Source organism: Mesocricetus auratus, unplaced genomic scaffold (assembly GCF_017639785.1).
Source record: "Mesocricetus auratus isolate SY011 unplaced genomic scaffold, BCM_Maur_2.0 Super-Scaffold_100013, whole genome shotgun sequence".
Classification (NCBI taxonomy): domain Eukaryota; kingdom Metazoa; phylum Chordata; class Mammalia; order Rodentia; family Cricetidae; genus Mesocricetus; species Mesocricetus auratus.
In genome coordinates, this window is record NW_024429196.1 from 82,566,310 (window position 1) to 82,588,493 (window position 22,184).

At 42.7% G+C, this 22,184-nt stretch overlaps 1 protein-coding gene across 2 annotated transcripts in view; it reads right to left on the minus strand.

Moving 5' to 3' along the window:
* Positions 1–4,736: 4,736 nt before the first annotated feature.
* The window catches only part of Slc35d2 (solute carrier family 35 member D2), a 34,182-nt gene continuing 16,734 nt past the window's right edge, over positions 4,737–22,184 (minus strand). For both annotated transcript variants that reach the window (XM_005078438.4, XM_040756145.1), the window contains 8 exons: positions 21,946–22,017; positions 20,584–20,652; positions 15,907–16,009; positions 14,679–14,771; positions 12,510–12,577; positions 7,125–7,203; positions 6,148–6,230; positions 4,737–5,208 (listed from right to left, as the gene is read on the minus strand). In XM_005078438.4, coding sequence (XP_005078495.1) covers positions 5,106–5,208; positions 6,148–6,230; positions 7,125–7,203; positions 12,510–12,577; positions 14,679–14,771; positions 15,907–16,009; positions 20,584–20,652; positions 21,946–22,017 — 670 coding nt within the window. In that variant the 3' untranslated portion in view covers positions 4,737–5,105. The remainder of the gene's footprint in view (positions 5,209–6,147; positions 6,231–7,124; positions 7,204–12,509; positions 12,578–14,678; positions 14,772–15,906; positions 16,010–20,583; positions 20,653–21,945; positions 22,018–22,184) is intronic.

Genomic DNA, 22,184 nt, shown 5'->3' on the forward strand with positions numbered 1-22,184 from the left:
ACAAGAAGCTTACAGAACACCAAATAGAAAAAAAAACCTCACCACATAATAACCATAACACTAAACATACAGATTAAATAAAGGATATCAAAAGCTGCAAAGGAAAAAGGCCAAGTAACATATAAAGGCAGACCTATCAGAATTACACCTGACTTCTCAACAGAGACTCTAAAAGCCAGCAAAACTTTCAATCACCAAAGATGGAGAAAACAAGATATTTCATGACAAAGTCAAATTTAAACAGTATATATCCACAACTCCAGCCTTACAGAAGGTTCTAGAAGGAAAACTCAAATTCAAGGAAGCTAGCTATATCCACAAAAACATAGGTCATTGATAATCTCACACCAGCAAAAAAAAAAGAATGAATAAACACACACACACACACACACACACACACACACACACACACACCACCACCACCACCACCACCATCACCACCAACAGAAAAATAACAGTATTAACAGTCATTGGTCATTAATATCCCTCAATTTGCCTATAAAAAGACACAGGCTAACAGAATGGATACAAAAACAGGAGATATCTTTCTATTGTATACAAGAAACAGACCTCGATGGGTGGTGGTGATACACACCTTTAAGTCCAGCACTGAGAGTTCAAGGCCAGCCTGGTCTACAAAGCTACAAAGCTACACAAAGAAACGCTGTGGGGTGAGGGGGAGAACAAAAAAGGAAACACACCTCAACATCAAAGACATTACCTCAGAGTAAAGGGCTTTTCCAATCAAACAGACCTAAGAAGCAAGCTGGTATAGCTATCCTAGTAACTAACAAAGTAGACTTCAAACCAAAATTAATCAAAAGAGATGGAGAAGGACACTTGATACTCATCAAAGAAAAAAATCTACCAAGATGGTGTCTCACTTTTGAACATTTTTCCCCAAATACAAGGGCACCCACATGTGTAAAAGAAATATTACTAGAGTTTAAATCACACATTGAACCACACTCATTAATACTGGGAGACTTCAGCACCCCACTTTCACCACCGGATAGGTTGTTCAGACAGAAACTAAACAGAGAAATAGTGGAACTATCAGGAATTATGACTCAAAATAAACCTATCTATAAAACATTCACCCAAAACACAAAAGGATAAAACTTCTTCTCAGCACCTCATGGAACCTTCTCTAAAATTGACCACATAGTCAGTCACAAAGTGAGTCTCAACAGATATAAGAAAAAAAGTGGAATAACCCCCTGTATCTTATCAGATCATGACAGATTAAAGCTGGAATTCAACAACAACACAAACTACAGAAAGCCTACAAACTCACAGAAACTGAACAACCATTAACTCAATTACCACTGGGTCAAGGAAGCAATAAAGAAAGAAACTAAAGACTTCCTAGAATTCAATGAAAATGAATGCACAACATACCCAAACTTAATGGGACACAATGAAAGCAGTGCTAAGAGGAAAGTTCATAGCACTAAGTACCTACATAAAGAAACTGGAGCGATCTCATACTATCGACTTAACAGCAAACCTGAAAATTCTACAACAAAAAGAAGCAAACACACACAAGAGGAGTAAACAGCAGAAAATAAACCCAGAGCTAAAATCAATAAAATAGAAACAAAGAATCAATGAAACAAAGAGTTGGTTCTTTGAGAAAATCAACAAGATAGACAAACCCTTATCCAAACTACAAGGCAGAGAGATAATATTCAAATTAACAGAATCACAAATGAAAAGGTGTACATAACAACAGACACTGAGGAAATCCAGAGAATAATTATGTCATACTTCAAAAAACCTTAAATTGGAAAATCTAAAAGAAATTGAAATTTTTCTTGATAGATATCACATACCAAAATTAAATCAAGATCAGATAAACAATTTAAATAGACCTATAGCCTCTAAGGAAATAGAAGTCATTAAAAGTCTCCCAACCAAAAAAAAAAGCCTAGGGCCAGATGAATTCAGTGCAAAATTCTACCAGACTTTCAAAGAAGAACTAATACCAATTCTCCTCAAATTATTCCACACAGTAGAAACAGAAGGAAAATTGCCAAATTCTTTTTATGAGGCCACAGTCACCCTGATACCCAAACCAGACAAAGACTCAACAAAGAATGAGAATTATAGACCAATTTCCTTCATGAACATCCATGGAAAAATACTCAGTAAAATATTGGCAAACCGAATCAAAGAACACATCAAAAAGATCACCCACCAAGATCGAGTGTGCTTCATTCCAGAGATGCAGGGATGGTTCAATGTATGAAAAAAAATCTACCAATGTAATCCATCATATAAACAGAGAGAAAGAAAAAGAAAACACACAATCATCTCATTAGATGATGAAAAATCATTTGACAAAAAATCCAACCCCCATTTCATGATAAAAGTCTGGGAGAAATTGGGGATATAAAGAACATACCTAAACATAATAAAAGCAATATACAGCAATCTGACAGCCAACATCAAATTAAATGGAGAGAAATTCAAAGCAATTCCATGAAAATCAGAAACAAGACAAGGCTGTCCAATCTCCCCATATCTGTTCAATACAGTACTAGAGCAATAAGACAACAAAAGGAGATCAAGGGAATACAAACTGGAAAGGAAGACATCTCAAAGTATGGCTATTGGCAGATGATATGATAGTATACATAAGCAACCCCAAAAATTCTACCAGGGAACTCCCACAGCTGATAAACACCTTTAGTGAAGTGGCTGGATACAAGATTAACTAAAAAAAAAAAATAGTAACCCTCCTATATACAAATGATTAATGGGCTGAGAAAGAAATCAGGGAAAGAACACCCTTCACAATAGCTACAAATACTATAAAATATCTTGGGAGTATCTATAATCAACGAAGTGAAAGGCCTGTATTTGACAAGGATGTCAAGTCTTTGGAGAAAGAAATTGGAGAAGACATCAGAAAATGGAGAGATCTTCTATGCTCATGGATAGGTAGAATTAACATAGTAAAAATGACCATCTTACCAAAAGCAATCCGCAGATTCAGTGGACTCACAATCAAAACGCCAACACAATTCTTTACACATCTTGGGAGAACAATACTCAACTTCATATGGAAAAAAAAAACCCAGGATAATGAACACAATTCTGTACAATAAAAGAACTTCAGGAGGTATCACCATCCCTGGTTCCAAGCTCTACTACAGAACTATATTAATAAAAACAACATCATGTTATTGGCATAAAAATAGACAGATTGGTCAATGGAATTGAATCAAAATGGGGAGCTTCAGGCTCAGTGAGAGAGCCAGTCTCAAAGCAGATGATGAAAAATGACTGAGGGATACACCGGACATCAACCTTTGTCATCCACATACCTACATGCCTACCTGCACGTACATGAACATGTACACACACATAGACATAAAGGCACACAAATGACCAGCCAGAGCAGCCAGCACATGAAGACAAATATTTTCCATGAATTAGGGAAATAAAGGTCCAAGCAAAAACCCATAAAGATGGTTACTACCAAAAAGCAAAGACAAAATGTGTATTGTAAAGGATGAGGAGACAGTGGTTGCGGAAAAAAAGTTCAGTGTATCAGGTCCTCAAAGAATTAAAACTAGAACTGGGCCTGGTGGCACACACCTTTAATGCCAGGACTCAGGAGGTAGAGGCAGGTAAATCTCTGAGTTCAAGGTTAGCCTGGACTACAGTATGAGTTTCCGGACAGCCAGAGCTACACAGAGAAACCCTGTCTTGGAAAAAATTTTAATTATAATTCTGTGTATAAATCCAAAAATAATTGAAAGCATGGCCTTCTACTTTTTGGGACAAGGTGTTGGGGTGCAGGCCAGGCTGGCCTCAACTTCTTGAGTGCTGTGATTACAGATGCCCACCTGAGATCAGGGGTTTTGAAGATGTATTTGTACCTCTGTATTTATAGTGACATCAGTCACAAAAGCCTGAAGATAGAAACACTCCAAGGGGATGGATGGGTGAGCAGATAGGCTAAACCGGGTATTATGACAGTTAACATTGTCAACTTGACAAGATCTAGAACCTTCTGGGAGACAAGCCTTTGAACATGCCTATGAGGGGGGTCACCTAAATTAGGTTAATTAATATGGGAAGACCTACTCTGAATGTGGGTGTCATCCCATGGGCTGGAGTGCCAGACTTTGTTAAAACGGAGAAAGCCAGCTGGGTACCTCCATCCACCACTGTCTGCTCCTTGATTGTGAATACATGGCCAGCTCACCTCTGGTCATCATGACTTCCCTGTCACAGTGGACTGTACCCTACACCTGTAAGCCAAAACAAACCCTTTCTCCATTAAGTGCTTTTGTCGGGGTGTCTTATCACTCAGATGGAGTCTGACTACACAGTGAGAGCCTGTATTTGGGCTGGCAAGAAGGCAGTGGGAGGAGGCTCCTGACCCAAGTTCAGTCTTTTAAAACCCACAGAAAAGTGAAAGGATTTTAAAAGCTAATTCCACAAAGCTGTCTTCTGACTACCACAGCCCATGGCACATACACGCAATAATTGTACTGGGTAGTCGGAAGCAGATTCCTTCAGTTGCTACTACCTCTGGCTCTGCTTCTATAAACTTAGCTGTTACCAGTGGGGACGGGGGAATTGTCATTCATACACATTGTAACTCTCAAATTCCCTTGAACAAACCTGGGGAGTGGGGGCTGGGCAGAAGAAACAAAGTAGCCCCTTGCATTAGTTATTGCCATTGATGAGATGAACACAAACAAACAAAATCAACATAGTTTAAATCAATATGACTGATTTTTATGAAAATAAAGAGATGTTTCAACAACAAAAAAGTTCTCCCTGGCACTTGCTTTGGCTGGGGCCTTTGAAATTAAGGCCAAGGTGCTGATAAGCAAGGTCACCTTTGAGAAGTCCCCCTGAGCACATTCAAAAACTTTGAGTTGGGGGAGGTTCTGTGCTGTTCGTCTCGGGTTCCTGGTGGCTCCTTGTGCAGTGACATGTGAGGTAGCTTTCTTTGTATTTCATAGGCATTCCTGTTTGTGCTCTGACCAAACAGGTGACTGTCCTAGGTGTAGGATCTCTGGGTTGCCCACGCCTGCCGCGGCTGCCTTCTCCAGCCTAAGCCTGCAACTCTGCCTTCCAGTCTAGCTCTTCAGATCCAGAGGCATGCTTTCTTCATCCACAGGTTGTTTAGGTTTTAATTGGCTGTTCAGTGTTAAAAAGGAGTATCTTAAACCACCTGCCATGCTGAAGAGAAAGGGGGAAAAGTGAAAAATCCCACAAGCACTGTTAATGTTTTTACAATCGCAGTCAGCTTACTTTGCACCTAACTACTAAGATCTCTGGGTTTTTTTTTTTCCTCACAGGGTTGTGGATTGAGAATTTCTTATCTATAAATGTTTGAGATAGGAAAAGAAAGTGAGCGCTCAAACTCTACTGACTAGAAGTATATGCAAGGATTCTACAAATGATACCCATGCCTAGAACCCAAAACTGTGTTCAAAAGCATCACAGTCCCGACGGCATCCTCAGGACTCAGCACTTCAAAAGGCCACAAGGTTATGAGACCCACATGGCAGGAAAAATGTAGAGAGAAGCCTTTTCCTTGCCTGCCGCTTTGGTTTTTCCCCAGCAGTCACCTGGGCTCTGCCACGTTGCAATCCTCAAATGAACACACAGGATGCTGTATTAATTATGAAGCTGTTGGCTGTTTGCTTGTTTCTTACTGGCTATCTTTGACTTAATATTTAATCCATATAAGTATTTCTCTTACCAGACATCTTACTTCTCTGGTGGGCTATATGATGACTACCTGTGTTTCTCCTACCCAGAGTCCTCCTGGACTCCTAGTCCCACCTATCTTGCTTCCCTATTGGCCAACAGTGCTTTATTGACATATACACAGGACTTCCCCATCAGAGAAAGATGTGGGAATTGAGTTTAGACCTCAGTCCTGAGATTCTTTATGACACACGTCCCCAGAGACCTTGTGAAAACGATGTCTCCAAACACAAAGGGCCTGAAGCAGAGGGTGTGGCTTGGTGACAGAACACTTACTTGCCTGGCATGCATGTGGCCCTGGTTCCATCCCCAGCACGACAAACAGAACATTTCTCTTTGTTCTTTTCGCTTACTGTATACCTAGTAATTATGTTAAGCCCTTTGCTTTACTGTGAGTTCACTTACCAAATATTTAACCCTATGAAGTTTAAGAGGGAGAAAATGTAGTCTCCGCCAACCAGCATCCCAATGTAGGCAACGGATACATTCTGCAAAGAAAGGGCGGGTGGGGGAGGCTCATCACTGAAAGGAATTTCAGGGAAAATGCAGACATGTGAAACCTGAAGCCAGACATTTGGGTTACTTTGCATAGAATGCCTAATGGCACATGGCTTTATAAATAGATGAAGTCAACTAAAATGTAGTAAAAGAAAACTGCACTGTTCACTCCTTGCAGGCAAAAGGTGGGAGAGCCAAGTTGTAATCGGCTTGCCAGCTCCCATCTTTCCACCATCACAGCACAGGACATTTTTATCCCCATCACCCCCAACCTGAACAGAGCTGCTAAGTTCTAAGCAGAACTCTGTACAAGCTACTTGAGGAAGCCACTGGGTGGAGTAGGTAAGATTTGCTCACTCACTCTAGGAGCCTACGTGAATAGAAAAGTGTGGACTAGAATTCAGCCCACTCCCTATTCAAGCATGTGCGTTTCCAAATGCTCACAGGCATACACAAAATACCTTTGTGCCAGTCTACCAATCCAAGTTCACTGCTTAATCACAGAGCACAAATGTCACCGAAAACTTCCTTCAGCGGAGTTTGTCTTCTTAGAGGGCAAGTTCTCCCAGAAAACCAAATCCCAGGCAACAAAGTAGCCATAGATACTTGCATTATTTTTCTTTCCGGTTGTTCCTTGTTCCCCCACCCAAATTATGTCCTCACCTGCCTCCAATTTTAAAGTAATAATCTCTTTCCTTTTTGAGTTAGCAACCTCACTCACACGCTAGACCAGCAGAGGAATCACACAGACCTCCCCCACCCCCCAGGGAGTCACAAGCCTTCACACTCACTGCATATCTGTCCACGGCAAAAGCAGCTTTCAGCGCACAGTTTCCATCTGGTTCCCACCCAGGTGTTCAGGGCAAGGCTCCCCCATCACTTACCTTGATAGCTCCAACCACTGCTGTGGTCAGGGCTGAGTTGTAGTAGCTGCAAAGAACTGTGGAGTACATCAGCAGAAACCTGAGGGCAAGAGGCACAGACAGCATGAGCGCCGACCTATTCCGGGTGTCATGAAGGTTCTAGAGCCGGATCTGAACATTTGTCGTTGGGTTTTGTTTTGTTTTGTTTTTGCTTACAAGAAATAGGCTCAGCTGTGCATAAGCCAAACCTGATTAGGTGTCCGGCATTTCTCATTGGTGCATCCACAAAGTGAGGGAGAGAAAAGGATTTCTTATCAACGCGTATTAATCCCACATGATTCATTATGACATCTTCATACGGTACACAGTGTCACAGTGTGTTTTGATCACATTCCACCCCCGCTACCCCCTTCTCAGTTATTCCCCTTTCTATTTCCAAGAGGCTTTTGTTTTTGTTGAGGGGGAGTTTTTTGTCTTTGTTTTTGGTGACCCATTGCATTTTTTTTGTTTGTCTGTTTGAGACAGAGTGGGTCTCTCTTTGTAGCCCTAGCGGGCCTGGAACTCACTGTGTAGACAAGGCTGGCCTTGAATTCAGAGAGATCCACTTGCCTCTGTTTTCCAAGTGCTTGGATGAAGGGCATACCATACCATAGCTGCCAAAATGCCCTTGTCTTGATAGAAATGTTATTAGTTTTGTCAGTCCACTCTGAAAAACACCTTGACCCGAGACCCCATTACCCATCTGCCAGGAGTACGGGCAGCCAGGACATTTACTCACCACTACTGAGCTAGAGGAGGAGATCGCTCGCTAACAAACTGGAGTTGGGGGGTGGCGGGGGATGAAGCCCAGTCCTTCCTAACAGAGGGTTTGAAGATAGAAAGGCTGCACTTCTCAATGTGCCCACTAGATGTCCTCAGAGAAGGAGAATATAGGAATTTTGTTTGGCTTGTTTTTGTTTTTCAAGACAGGGTTTCTCTGTGTAGCTCTGGCTGTCCTGGAACTCGATCTGTAGAGCAGGCCTTGAACTCGAAGAGATCCACTGCTTCTTCCTCCCAAGTTCTGGGATTGAAGGTGTGAGCTACACCTGGTTTTGTTAATTTGTTTGTTTTAGAGGTTATTTTTAAATGGGCTCAGCTTGTAAAATATGTGCTAGGCAAGGATGAAGACTTGTGTTTAGACCCTGAGCACTTGTTTAAAAAATAAAGCCAGGTGGGATTGGTTTTTTTGGGGGGGGGTTGTTTGTTTTTTGTTTGTTTGGTTTCTTTTTTGGTTTTTTGAGACAGGGTTTCTCTGTGGCTTTGGAGGCTGTCCTGGAACTAGCTCTTATAGACCAGGCTGGTCTCAAACTCACAGAGTGCTGGGATTAAAGGGGTGCGCCACCACCACCCTGTGTAAGCCAGGTGGGATTGTGCACACATGTAACCCCAGGACTAGGAGATGCAAAGAAGAGAGGGAGTCTATGGGCTATGCTGGTCACCCAGCATAACCAAATCAGGGAGCTCTAGGTTCAGTGGGAGACCTTTTGTCAACAGGCAAAGTAGAGAGCAATAGAGGCAATATCTGATGTCAACCACTGGCCTTCAGACATGTGTACACACACAGGCATGTCTACACACCCAGACACACACACACACACTCACTCACACACTCACACACACAGTATAAATTATTTGTTAAAAAAATATTTCTACGTGCCAAGAATTACCTACAAAGGGCATTGGATAAGACCAAGGCCTTGATCTAAAAGACCTTCGTTAATTCCTTACATGGTGTTTTACTTAGGGTTACTATTGCTGTGATGTAACACCATGACCAAAGATACTTGTGCAAGAGAGCGTTTATTCAGCTTACACTGCCACAGCACTGTCTGTCACTGAAGGAAGTCAGGACAGGAACTTGGAGGCAGGAGCCAGTGCAGACACCATGGAGGAGTGCTGCTTACTGGCTTGCTCAACCTGCTTTCTAATCAAACCCAGGATGGCCAGCCCAGGGATGATACTACCCACGATGGGCTGCCCCCGCCCCAGCAATCACTAATTGAGAAAATGCCCTACAGCCAGATCTTACTAAGGCATTTTTCTCAACTGAGTTGGATAAAACTATCCCAGCACACATAGGAAATCACATCACTTGGCTTCTGTTTGTACTTATTTACTTATTTTTGAGCTTCATACAAAGCCGGCCAGCATATACACGAGTGTAGTGCACATGTCTGGCCAGTAAAAAACCAAATTGCACACCTACTACTGAATGTAATTGTAGGAGTAAACCCCACAAAGCTATCTGCCCATCAGGGCGGGGACAAGTAAATTAGCACAGGTAGAGATAAAAGGAAGTGAAAGGAAAAGGACCTCCCTTTTTTCTCCTGGAAGCCAGGCACGCTTCTAACTCCTCTAGTCTGTGCGACTCTCTCTCTCTCTCTTTGGTAAATAAATATATTGTTTTCCATATATAGCATCGAATATCGTTATATGTAATGATATGGTAGTGATCACGCTCGTCAATATGACTAGACTTAGGATCAGCACAGAAAAGTACTACTGGGCATTTCCGTGAGGGAATTTCCAGAAACGTTTAACTTTAACCGAAGGGAAAGCCTACCCCAGATGTGGGCAGCACAGTCCCGTGGGCTTCAGCCCAAAGCTGAATAAAATGAGTTGACATCAGTGTTCATCTCCCTCTACTCCATCTTTCTCCTCCTTCTGTCTTGGAGCTGGCCATAAAGAAACTCTCTGACTTATCTCATCTGGTAAATGATCATAAGAACCCCATTTATGAAGGGTAGTGTCCCACATCTAGAAGAAAGGAAGCTACAGAGAGAGTGGGAAACGTCTGAACAGAAAGGCTTTCCAGACTTGCCCCCTCGCTGCCTGTCAATGTGAGAACATACCCTGCCTGTCCAATTGCATCTCCACACCACGGTCCAGATTTCAGTTCTCTCTATGCCACGACAACTGAGCACCAGGGGATTTACAAAGAGGAAAACAAGGGTGAACCTTGCATTCATCAGGAGAGCAGTGTACCCCACCTCCACGGCTGACTCTCCCAAGTCTGCATTTTTTTTTCTCTAGCTTCTCAATCTGTATTCTTTAAACTATCCTTTATAACAAGCCTTAGGATATCTGGTGCTTTCTTTATGAGTTTTGAGGATGCTCTAGCAAATGAGGAGAGTGTCATGAGAACCCCAGTTTCAACCAGTGCTCTAGGAGTGGGGGAAAGCTGGGCATGGCAGTGTACAGGGAAGTGAGTGGAACCCTAGGGTTTGATGGCTAGCTGAGTCAGTGACTTCCAGGTCATTAAGAAACCCTGTCTCTAAAAAAAGCAAGGTAAATGATGACTTTGGAGAATTTTACACCCTGGAACTGCTTTGACCTCTGTGTTTTGGTGCACATGAGTGTGCAGGTGGGTAGGGAGGGAGAGAGGGAGAGAAAGAGAGAGGAGGAGAGAGGAGGGAGGAGGGAGGAGAGAAACAGAGAGAGAGGAAGGCCACAACAACTCTGGGCACCCTGACGTCTTTGTGTTTCTATTAAAGAGCATATTGCTTCCTCGGAGAGATCAAAGGTCCCTAGACAGGTTAGAAATACAATAGGATAATCCACTTGGACAACAGGAAGCCAGTGCCAGCTGCTAAAGGAATGAACTGGATCCTGTAATCTCTTACAGCGGCCTTTTTTCAAATTGAGGCTGCCAGCCTGCAGCTCAGCCTGCGGTTTACCTTGCATGCACTGGTTATTTGAGTTCCCATGGTCTATCTCACCTTCCTGAAGCACTCAGTCCCCTCAGCCTATTTGAAAACCCTCAATCGCCCACCGAAGTTTCCAGAGGATTAGTGTAACCTCACCATAACTCAAAGGGAAATTAAATGCCTACCCTTTCAACATTCTATTGGCATTGTAGCAAGCTTATTAAAAAAAAAAAACAATGTAGTAAAGTCCAGTGAGACAGCTCAACATATAAAGGCCCTTGCCTCCAAGCCTCATAAACTATACTCAATTCCTAGGATGGATATGGTAAAAGGAGAGAGAGAGAGAGGGGGAGGGAGGGAGGGAGAGAGAGGGAGAGAGAGAGAATAAATGTTAAATTATAAAGCAATTTTAATGTGGTATTTTAAAATTATAATTTCAACAAATTCAATAAAGGTCCCTCAGGTGGTTGAGGAAAAGAAGGTTGGGATACAAACTTGAAAGTGGTGGAAATTAACTAAGAGGCTGCAGCTGGCTCTCTGGGTCCTGCCCTGGGATGTACCTGACACTAAACCTGAGCTGCCTGCTGAGTGGACAGCCCAAGCTAGAGTGGCCAGTGATCCTGAGCAGCGACTTCTGAGGCTACAGAGGAGCAAAACAGCTGGTTGCAACAACTTTTAACTAAGAATCCTCCAGGAAGCATAAATTTGAAAACCCAATATGCCAAAGCTGGAGCTGACTTCTAGGCACAGTTTTGGAATTAAAACTTAATAAAGGAGGGCATGGAAGAGCAGAAACACTACGACAAGTCTGTCTGTGGAGAAAGCAGACAGCCAAACTCAATGATTTCAAGAAGAGAGAGAGTCCTAGCTGGGTATGGTGGTGTGATCCTGTGATCCCAGCACTCAGAAGATGGAGTCGGGACAACCAGAACTCAAGCCTGGGATAATGGGAGACCCTCTCTCAAAAAGGCCAAAACAAAACCAAGAAAGGGATATTAGCAATCGCAAGAATGTTTTTCTTTTTTGTTTTCTTCCTCCTCCTAGCTCAGTCTGCACACAAACTTGGAGAATCTCCTGCCTCAGCTCCTTGGGTGATGGAACTACAGGCATGCTCCACAGTGTACAATATAGCATTTCCTACTGACCCCTTCCTACGTGTTTAGCATGTTCCAAGTCTGCTCTACCAAGTCTGCATACCCTAGCCTCATGGGAAGATAAGGTTAAGCAACTTATCACAAACTCAGAGCTAGTAAGTGGCAAATCCAGGACTGAACTTCCATACATGTGGTACATGGGTGGATGGACACACACACACACACACACACATCAATAATAACAAATTAAGAATTCCATCAACAGGATAACTATTAAATCCATCAAAGCTAAAGAAAGAGTTAGTGGAAGCTACAGAGATGGCTCACTGGTTAAGAACACTTTCTGCTCTTGCAGAGGACCTGGGTTCAGTTCTCACCACCCACGTGGTGACTCACAACACCTGTAACTCTAGATCCAGGGGACCCAGAACTCTCTCTGACCTCCATAAATAGCTGTGACACTGAAATGTTTAGACCAACAAGAATATAAAGTCTGTACTTCCAGCACAGAGAAACACAGGAAACAAGATTCTGGCAGCGCAGAGAGGCAGTCAGAGGGCATATTTAGATCTGACTTATCAAGAGATACTATCAACCAACTCTTCTGCTCATGTACAGTTTCTTACCCCAAAAGACAGGAAAGAAGAAACTGAATGATAAACAAGATGTTCTTCCAGTGGCTGAATTCAGTGGCCTGTGAAGTAAAAGATCCATGGTGAGGTTAGTGACAGTTCGCTTTAAATTCATCTGGCACAGCCTTACCACCTTTAGTACCGTGGGCATATTAATAATAATTACCCTCTTCTCCTAGCAAAGAGACACACAGTAAATATAAATAACTATTTAGCCGGGCATTGGTGGCACACACCTTTAATCCCAGCACTCGGGAGGCAGAGGCAGTGGATCTCTGTGAGTTCGAGGCCAGCCTGGTCTACAGAGCAAGTTCCAGGACAGCCTCCAAAACAATACAGAGAAACCCTGTCTCAAAAAACCAAAAAAAAAAATATATATATATATATGTGTGTGTATATATATATAAAACTATTTTCTCCAAACTTCTGCATATGTTTGAAAGTTTCCATTATAAACAGATTTTATTGTTACTTCCAAAGTGGTTCTCTGATTCCCTGTGTGTACCATGGCATGAGTGTACCCTCACACACATATAAAATAATAATAATAATAATAATAAAATAATAACAATACTAAATTAATAAATTAAAAACCAAGAGCTAGAAGTATTTATGTGAACTGTAAATAAAAATTATTTATTTCTGACACCACAAACCCAGGGAGGGTTATTTATCAATATTATATAATATATGTACCAGCCTACAGCTAAATAGATGTTAGTTTGCTATTATTTCTTTAAGACTGAATCTATACTGATAACATTTGAAGAAACAGCATCTATAAAAGCATTCTGGATTATGAGTCTTTCTCATTTTGGGTTTTTAATCAGAAAAAAAAAAGCCCAGTTTTTAAAATTCTCCTCCATCAGTTACAACACACTGTATCTATTTTGGTCCCACTGCAGGAAAGGCCAAATGAGTCTCTTCGAAGGACCTGGTTTATTAACAAGGGCTTTTGTCTCCGACTTGATTTCCCAGAGGTGGGATCAAAGCACAGTTAATAATCTACTAACTATGTAAGTCCAAAGTCCAGCACTCACTTCCTAAAAATGGTGAGTCACCGAAAACTTTGGCCTCTCCATCTCTCCCATCTCTCCCAGTCTACATGCTCACTCTTCTTCCAGCAAAAGGTAGAGAATTATTTTCACTCCACGTTACCCATCAGCTTCCAATGTGCTTAATTCAAACTTTGTACCGATCTACATGAATTCCCTTCTTCATAATATTTGGTTCGAATTCAAAAACTGACTCAGCCGCAGTCCCAAGTGACTAGCTGAAAGATCTTAGTATAGTCCAGTGAACATTGCAACAGTTACAGAGTGAAAATGGGTCAGATCTTCCCGTTAGGGTCAATTTTCATTACTAATTACAGTATACATCCTGCATCTCTGGCCATCTCTTGTTATACAATGCTTAAGGTGTACTCGTATTTTGTAGTAAGTTTTATATTATATTGTATGTGTGTGTGGTGTAGATGTAGAGCTGATACACGGCACATGTGTGACAGTCAGAGGACAATTTGCCAGAGTCACCTCTCTCCATCTGTACTGTGTATGGGTCCTGGGGATGGAACTCAGGTCATCAGCCTTGGCAGCAAGTGCCTTTACCTGCTAAACCATCTCCCCAGCCCCAAAGAGTTATATTTTAAACATCATAGCTTTAGTATTTTATCATTTTAGAGAAAAGCTCCCAATCACCGCTTCCCTTTGTGTCACTGAAGATCAAACCCACAGCCTTGTGCACGCTAGCCAATGTTCTACCACTGAGCTACATCCCCAGGCCTAGATATTGTTCTTATGACTTTAAATATATTTTTCTAATTATGATTTTCTTCTATAATAATTCTACAGAGTTCTTTGGTCTATCTCCAATTTCAGTGTCTGGCAGCCACTCAATTCAAAGAGCTCTGTCTAAGTCTCCAGCGTCTCCAATGGGAGAGGCCAGACAGGGCATACAGCAGGCTCCCAGCACCATATCAGGAGGTGACATTCTCCTAGACGATGAGGACTTAATAAATTACAGGTATTCCTCCACCAACGATAGGGCTACCTCCCAGCTAACCTATAGAGTGAAAATACAATAAAGTCAAAGATGCATGGAACACACTCACCCTAGTTCACCTTCACATGCCTTAGCCATGTTCTTTATGTAGGCCATACCTACCCGCTGAAAGTCTCCCGTAGAGACACTAATAATGACAGTTGGGATGATCATGAAACATGCATTGTAGAAAAGCACTCCATATTTCCCCAGCTCCTGTGAGAATAAGAAAACCGCGTTCAACTTTAGAGATACAAGGTAGTGTGTGTCTCCTGGGCCAATTCATCTATTTATGCATAGTTAGAATGTATAGCAGGCTGGCTCTGTGCTTGTAAGACTTTTGACCAACGTCTTGCAAAATGGAACATTTTGTACTTTGTTGTAACTGGAGAATAAATATCCGTTCCACACCAACCACGTATGCGACGGATGGAAACAGAAGGCCTCTGATGTCCTACCCCATCTCTAACACTCCACTCTTGAGCATGCTATTCAAAATAGGAAGTCCCGAAATGAGATAATGGAAATTTACAGTGTTAACCAACTCTTTTCAAACATCTGTCAAATCCATTAAAGAATAGCAGCCTTCTGTGTTTGCTTTCACTCAGGTGGCCACCCACTTCTCTACCAAAAAAAAGGGGGGGGTGACATATTGTATTTTCAGGAAGGCAACGAACCCGTTGTTGTAAAACTGTCACCATTCAAAGAAACAAATGGGCATACAGATTTTAAAAACAGCTCACAGAAAAAGCACCCATCAGTCAAGAACTCCCTCACAAAGCACAAAGAGCTCAGAACAAAGACCCATATGCCTGGCCCACCCCAGACAGCTTCCGGTCACAGCTGGGGCCTGGTGAGGGCTGGGGGTTGGCACAACAGGCAGCCCCAACAGCTTGCAATCAGAAGAGGTGGCTACCACTGGAGGACATGGCAAACGACCATCCCGGCAATCTCACTTCGTGATGAGGAAATAGGTTTGGAGAAATGGAGGTTTAAAGGCGGAATGGTCTAAATCATGGTATCCTCCCCTCTTGTGGATTTGTCATGGTCATTATTGATGCTGCTTTAAAAAATGAGTTTGCATATATATATATGCATACATATATATTCATATTCTGATTGTGCATCTAAACTAGAGACATCCTTTCATCCCTAATTTTCAGCTATCACTACCAAGAATAACAAGGTCTGATACACATAAGATAAGTGAAAAGAAATTAGTAGTTTCTAGATTGCAGGATGCGTGCATCGGGTTACATGCCAAAACTGAACATGTTCATTTTCATTTTTCATGTCATTTCATGAGCCAGATGGCACAAGGCGAAAAAGCTGCAGGAGGGAAGTCTGGTACCTTCGGGTCCATTTTCTGTTTGGTATAAACTCCATTCGCTGCTGTGAAGATATCATTCAAGAATACAAAAACGTAGCCTTCCAAGTTGAATGCAAGGTCAGAGCTGGCAGGGAGAACGGGAAGGGGGAGGCCGTTATAAAGACACTCTCACCGTGGCCGCAGAATCTGCTTGCTTGTCCTTTGTCGGGCCAAATCTGTGTGCAGTGCCAGTACCATCTTTTCTGGGGGAAGTTATCTGCCCGACCAGTAGTGAGCTGTTTAATGCCTCTGATTTCTCCCAGATGAGAGAGAACAAGAGCTGATCAGGTGACCTCAACGTAATTACACTTAGCTCAAGACCCAGGGACCTTAACTGCAAAATCCTTTATTTGCTAACTGGCAGGTTGGCACAATAATTAGTGAGCTGTGACTGTCCTGAGGGCACGCTTTGCCCACCCACCAGTATTCCGGCTTATTGTAAGCAAGGCCCCGGGGTACAGCTCATGTTAGACAGCTGGTAAATAACACCTCCATCTGGTGCCCAGACAGTTCCTTGTCTGTCAAAAGGTGAAGCAAGGACCTATGTGCCTATTTGCAAGCCTTCCAGGGCTCCCTTCTTCCAGGACTTCGAAGCACCTCACAATCTCCATCCTAAATAAGTAGCACCAACATAAAAAACGTGAGGGGATATGACAGAGGGATGAGGCAGACAACCATAGCTGATGTGTGATGTGACTAACCCACCTGCACTTCCTTCTTATCCCAGACCCAGGTCATAATTCATAACACAAGCGGTCAGAAGTCAAATCTTTCATGTACCCTCTTAGGTTGAATACTTGGGGGTTGCGAATTTAGTTAACTAGCTAGCTGGCTACTTGGTTGTTAGTGAAACAAGATTTCACTGCATTTGCCCAGGAGGGTTTGCAACTCAGACAATATCCCTCTGGAGGAGATAATACCACAGGCAAGTAACATTGCTTCTCACCGGTTGTGGACTGCTAATTTAACGGACAAGTAAAATGAATACAAATCACATTACTCTTTTCCATGTACAGTAATTCACAGGAAAATGAAACTCAAAGCAGTTGGACACTGCTTTGAAAAGAAAGAGGGTTCCAGTGTCCAGAGCCAAACTGGAATCTAGCTGGAAACAATGGTGAAAGGTCATTTTAGAGTTGGATTATGCAGACTTATCCCAGTGTCATCTGTCTGTGCCCAGCAGTAGAAGTGGCTGGTCACCTCTACAAAGGGAGGCTACATCCAGCCATCGGGCACAAAGGACGGCAAAGTTTCCTTGCATCTCTCAGTTCTCAATGACCTCTAACTTCAGAACAGCCCTGATGCCAAAGCAGCATGTTTTGGCTAATCAGTCTATGTCGCTTTGGCGGCTCCCTGTTCATAAATGCTGCCTGCAGGAATCGCTGGAGGGAGCCGGTTCTCTGGGTTACCAGATCTGCAAATGATTCCATCGACCCACAGAACTGTTAAATTCAACTTGTTTATAGTTTTTCTTTGGGGGGGGGCTGGACAGGTAGTTCTACTGGCAAAGCATTTGTCACACAAATGTAAGGCCTTGAATTCAATCCGCAGAATCCACATTAAAAACCCTTTTGAGCCAGGTGGGGGCTTTAATCCCAGCACTCAGGAAACAGAGGCAAGTGGATCTTTGTGAGTTTGAGGCCAGCATGGTCTATAGAGCTAGTTCCAGGACAGCCAGGGCTACACAGAGAAACTCTTGTCTTGGGCAATAAATAAATACATTAATTAATTAATTAATTAAATAGAAACCCCTTTGATTGTAATCTTAGAGCTGAGAAGGGGAGATAGGTGGATCCCTAGGACTCCCTGGCCAGCCAGCCTAAACAATTCAGAAAATTCCAACTCAGTGAGAAGCATTGTTTGAAGAAATAAAATGGACAACTCCTGAGGAGTGATGTTGACCTCTGGCCTACACACACGCATAAGTGTACATGTGAATACAGCACATACATACAAAATATTTTAATGAAACAACTAAACTCTAATTTTTGAATAAGCAGGAAAACCCGGGCTTCTAGAGGCATGGGGGGAAGACACTTTCTGGGGGAGCTTTAGATTCCAGAGTTCAGTCTCCTCTAGGGGCCAAGAATGCCCAATAGAAGCATGGTACTCCCCAAAGCACGGCCTGCCCCATTTTTACCCATCATTCACTGGGCCAGTAGTGAGACTAAAGTATATGAAGAATACAAATGCCATGCAAAATAGAGCCTATTCAGGGTCAGCCAGTGTGGCTGTCATTTGGGCTATTCCTAGATATTCTCTTTAAAAACATTTCCAGTCATGTGGCTCCCCTGGGTGAATGAGATACAAGAAAGGGAATACACATCACTTCTGAGCAAAAGTTTTATGAGCCAGTGCAGAAATCCCCACAACCTCTTTTCCTTCCTGGATTCCTGAGGAAGCCTGAGGTAGGGACCTCTTGGCTGGATCCCTGGGTTCAGTAATCAGAACCCACTCATAAGCACTGATTGCTACGTGTTCACAGTCGAGGAAGTGCATATCTGATGTACAGAAACAGTGAAAATGTGGGGCCTATTTATTACAGCAGGTGAACCTGGCTCATCCCAACTAAACCTAATCAACAACCATTCGCCCAGGGGTTGGCTAACTTCGGTAGACAGGAAGTTATCCCTGGAAGGGACTGACCAAACAGGCACCAAAACAAGGACACATGGAACAGTAAGTAGTTGGGCCTGTTCAGGGCCCTGAAACAGGATGTAAGATAATTGTGGTGGTTGGCTGATGGTTATGATATGAAGATACTGGTGATGGTCAACTCCCAGGCAGGCCAGCTAGGCTTACCAAAGCAGGATGTAAACAACAATGGGAAGTAGTAGGCCAAGCCAGCTTGGTCAGGTCGAAGTTATTTCGGGAACTTTCTCACCAAGAAACATGTGCAGAGTGCTGGCACCCTTTCTCCCAGCACACTTTTGAGGAAAATTAAACTCCATACATTGCATTCTTTTTGGTATTAAAATTGTATGAGTATTTTGCTTGCATGTATGTATGTGTACACTGTACATACCAGGTACCCAAGGAGGTCGGAAGAGAGCATAAGATCCCCCTTGGAACCTAAGTTATGGATGGTTGTGAGACACCCACTGTGTAGGTGCTGGAAATTGAACCCTGGTCCTCTTGACCACTGGGGCTATCTCTCCCTATTCTTGCATCTTATACATCTACTTGTAACAGGCTGAATTTCTGGGTAAAGTGGGCTTCCAAGAAAAGCATGCTCCTTCTTGGAAGGGCTTACCCTGGGGTAAGGAAAGGAAGTACAGGGAGAGAGGTGGGAGCCCTAGACCTTCCAGGAGTGTATCCTGACTCCTCACTTGCTCTAATTAAGCTGTGAAGTGCTTGATCTAACACTGTATCCTATTGAGTTCTCGTTGCTGATGGGGGGGGCAGAGGAAACTTCAGTAGGAGGGCATAGGTTGGTGTCACAGGTGTCCTGTGGCTCAGCACCCTGTATGTCATTGATCAGGAAGGGATCCATCTGGTGAGTGCTGAAGGTAAGGGAAAGTCAGAGTTGCTACTCCAAGCTGGTTCTTGGGTAAAAGCAAGATGATTTTTAGAAGCAATTATCAACGTGCTCAAAACCAGTTGAACTCATTCGGGTTCTGCACTGGCCACTCCCCACCAAAGACATATGTGTACAAATGTGTGCTAACATGCATGTACGTATGTACGCCGGTTTGTGCAGAAGCCAGAGGTTGATGTCACTCACAGGTCTTCCTTGGTCACTCTCCACCATATTATTTAAAACAGGGTCTCTTCACTGAGCCTTAGACTCACCATTTTGGATACACTAGCCAGCCAAGTGAGTATCAGAGACCTGCCTATCAGTACTGAGGATATACAGGTGTGTGTTACCACTCCCGGCTTCCTTTTTTATTTAACATAGTATAGGGCTATATACATAGAAGGACAGAGTTATTTCCTTCCACTCTGCACCTACATAAATGATGAAGGTAGGAAATTTGAACTAGTCAACACTGGCCTGTTCTGGAACATATCAGCAGTCTACCAATTATCACAGAATAATAAAATGACAACTGGGTTATAAACCTGTTGACTCTGGTGTGTGTGTGTGTGTGTGTGTGTGTAAAACGGAACATGTGCCCCAGAGCATGTTAATATTCTGACCTACTGACCTACACCTCGAGCTCAAATCTGTTATTTCAAACCAAACACCTAAGAACACTTCAAATAAAACTTTTTAAACTAAGGGCATTGATGACAAAAGTAAACAGATCATTACTTTCTGCCAAGAGTAGTTATGTGACTACCCAGTGATACTTACTTATAACAGGACATTGTCATTTACAGAATTTATACTCAAGACCCACACAATTGAGCTACAAAGAAAAAAAAAGCCTCATAATAGTTTAAGTGGCGTTGGGCCACTCTGACAACTACCCTTACCCCCATAGGCCACAGTTAGACATGCCAGTACACGTTCTCAGAAGCACTTCCAGCCAATGTGGGACCCACTTTTTGATGCTCACAAGAACACACGGGAATGCCACTAACTCAACAGATTTGTCTCCTGGCTGCCCAATCCAGCTGAAGCCAGGAAAAGGAAAACCTCTAGAACAGGACTGCCAACTCCCAAAGACACGGAGAAGCCACTGACTGAGCAGCAGGGCAGTGTCGTCTCACCCAGCTGCTATGAAAGCCCCAAGCACGATGGCCAAAACACTGAGGATGATGCTCAAGGAAAATTGTTTCCTGTAGTCAAGAAAGAAGAAAAGGAAGGGGTGGGGAGAAAAAAATTAAAATGTGGATTTTTACGTTAAAAAAACAAAAAACAAAAACCTGAAAACAAACATTAGTAGCTTCATGGCTAAAACTTAAAATTTAACATCATATAAAGAAGGCTCTGGAAGTGTGGTCGGGCCAAATTTACCTATTTCTTAAGCTGTTTCCTTAATCTAATTGTGAAGTGGTTCTTCTGTTCTCCCTGGAAGGATACTGGGATAGAATACAGTCTAGTCTGCAGGAGCATCTATGGCACATCCGAAGATTAAGTCCAGTACCACAGCTTAGAACACTGTAACTTTAAATTTTACTGCCACATAATCTTTACTGCAAAATCAAAGTTTGCATTTTCAGGGGTCAGCCTGGGTATCCTCACAAGAAAAAAAAAAAACCTACTTGTAAGATTTAATTTATTCTGACACCATGTCATGGAGTATCAGAACCCTGTTCCCTCCCCTGTCTGTGGGTTAGCAATTCTTTGTCACTAGTCATTCCATCCAGTTCAGAACACAGATGCGTTATCTGTTTAAGGGTGGTTGTTATTTCTCTTACACTTTTCTACCACAAGCACGCTATTTGTCTACTGTAAAAATAAACACTCAGCCAGGCCTTGGTGGCCACATGCCTTTAATCCCAGCACTCAGGAGGCAGAGGCAGGCGGATCTCTGTGAAATGGAGACCAACCTGGTCTACAAGAACTAGTTCCAGGACAGCCTCCAAAACCACAGAGAAACCCTGTCTCGAAAAAACAAAATAAATAAATAAATAAACAAACACTCATATAGCCCTCATTAATATTTTAGGGGATTGTGGAAACAGTTGACTCCTCTTACATGTTCCTTAAGTTGCTGGAAGTATTAATTCCCATCGATTTCTCAGAAAGAGGGGGCCTCAAGGTGAGAATTTATTGGGTAAAAATAACAGAGGTACTGGGGAGATGACTCAGCGGGTCAAGTCCTGTGGAACAATCGAGGCTCCAGGACTTGTGAAAATCTAGGCAGAATGGCACAATCCCAGGTGGCAGAGACAGGCAGATCCTGGGGCTCGCTGGCCAACCACCCAAGGCAATAGGTGAACCCCAGGTTCGATAAGAGGCAGAGAGCAACAGAGAAAAAAAATGCAGGACCTCAGCCTATGTCTTCCACATGCACACACAAAGTCCCACACATCCTCATGTAATAGAGATGAACACACTGCTCACCCACACAAACAAAAACAGTGCGTCGGAAACATAACAAAGGAATGAAGAGAAAACAAACTCACCCGAGTATGATGGCTTCCAGGAGCAAAGTGAGTGGAATTGTAAATTTCCTGAGCACGGTGAACATTGGCAAGCTGTCAGAAAAGATTCAACCCTAACATCAGACACACAGTGTCAGTGGCTATTTCTGTTTTAAACATGGCACACATTTTTAATTGAGGTCATTTTCCATACTAAATATAATGAGATAACATTCACTGTAATATTTACCATTAACCAATCAGATTAAAACAGGGATTGA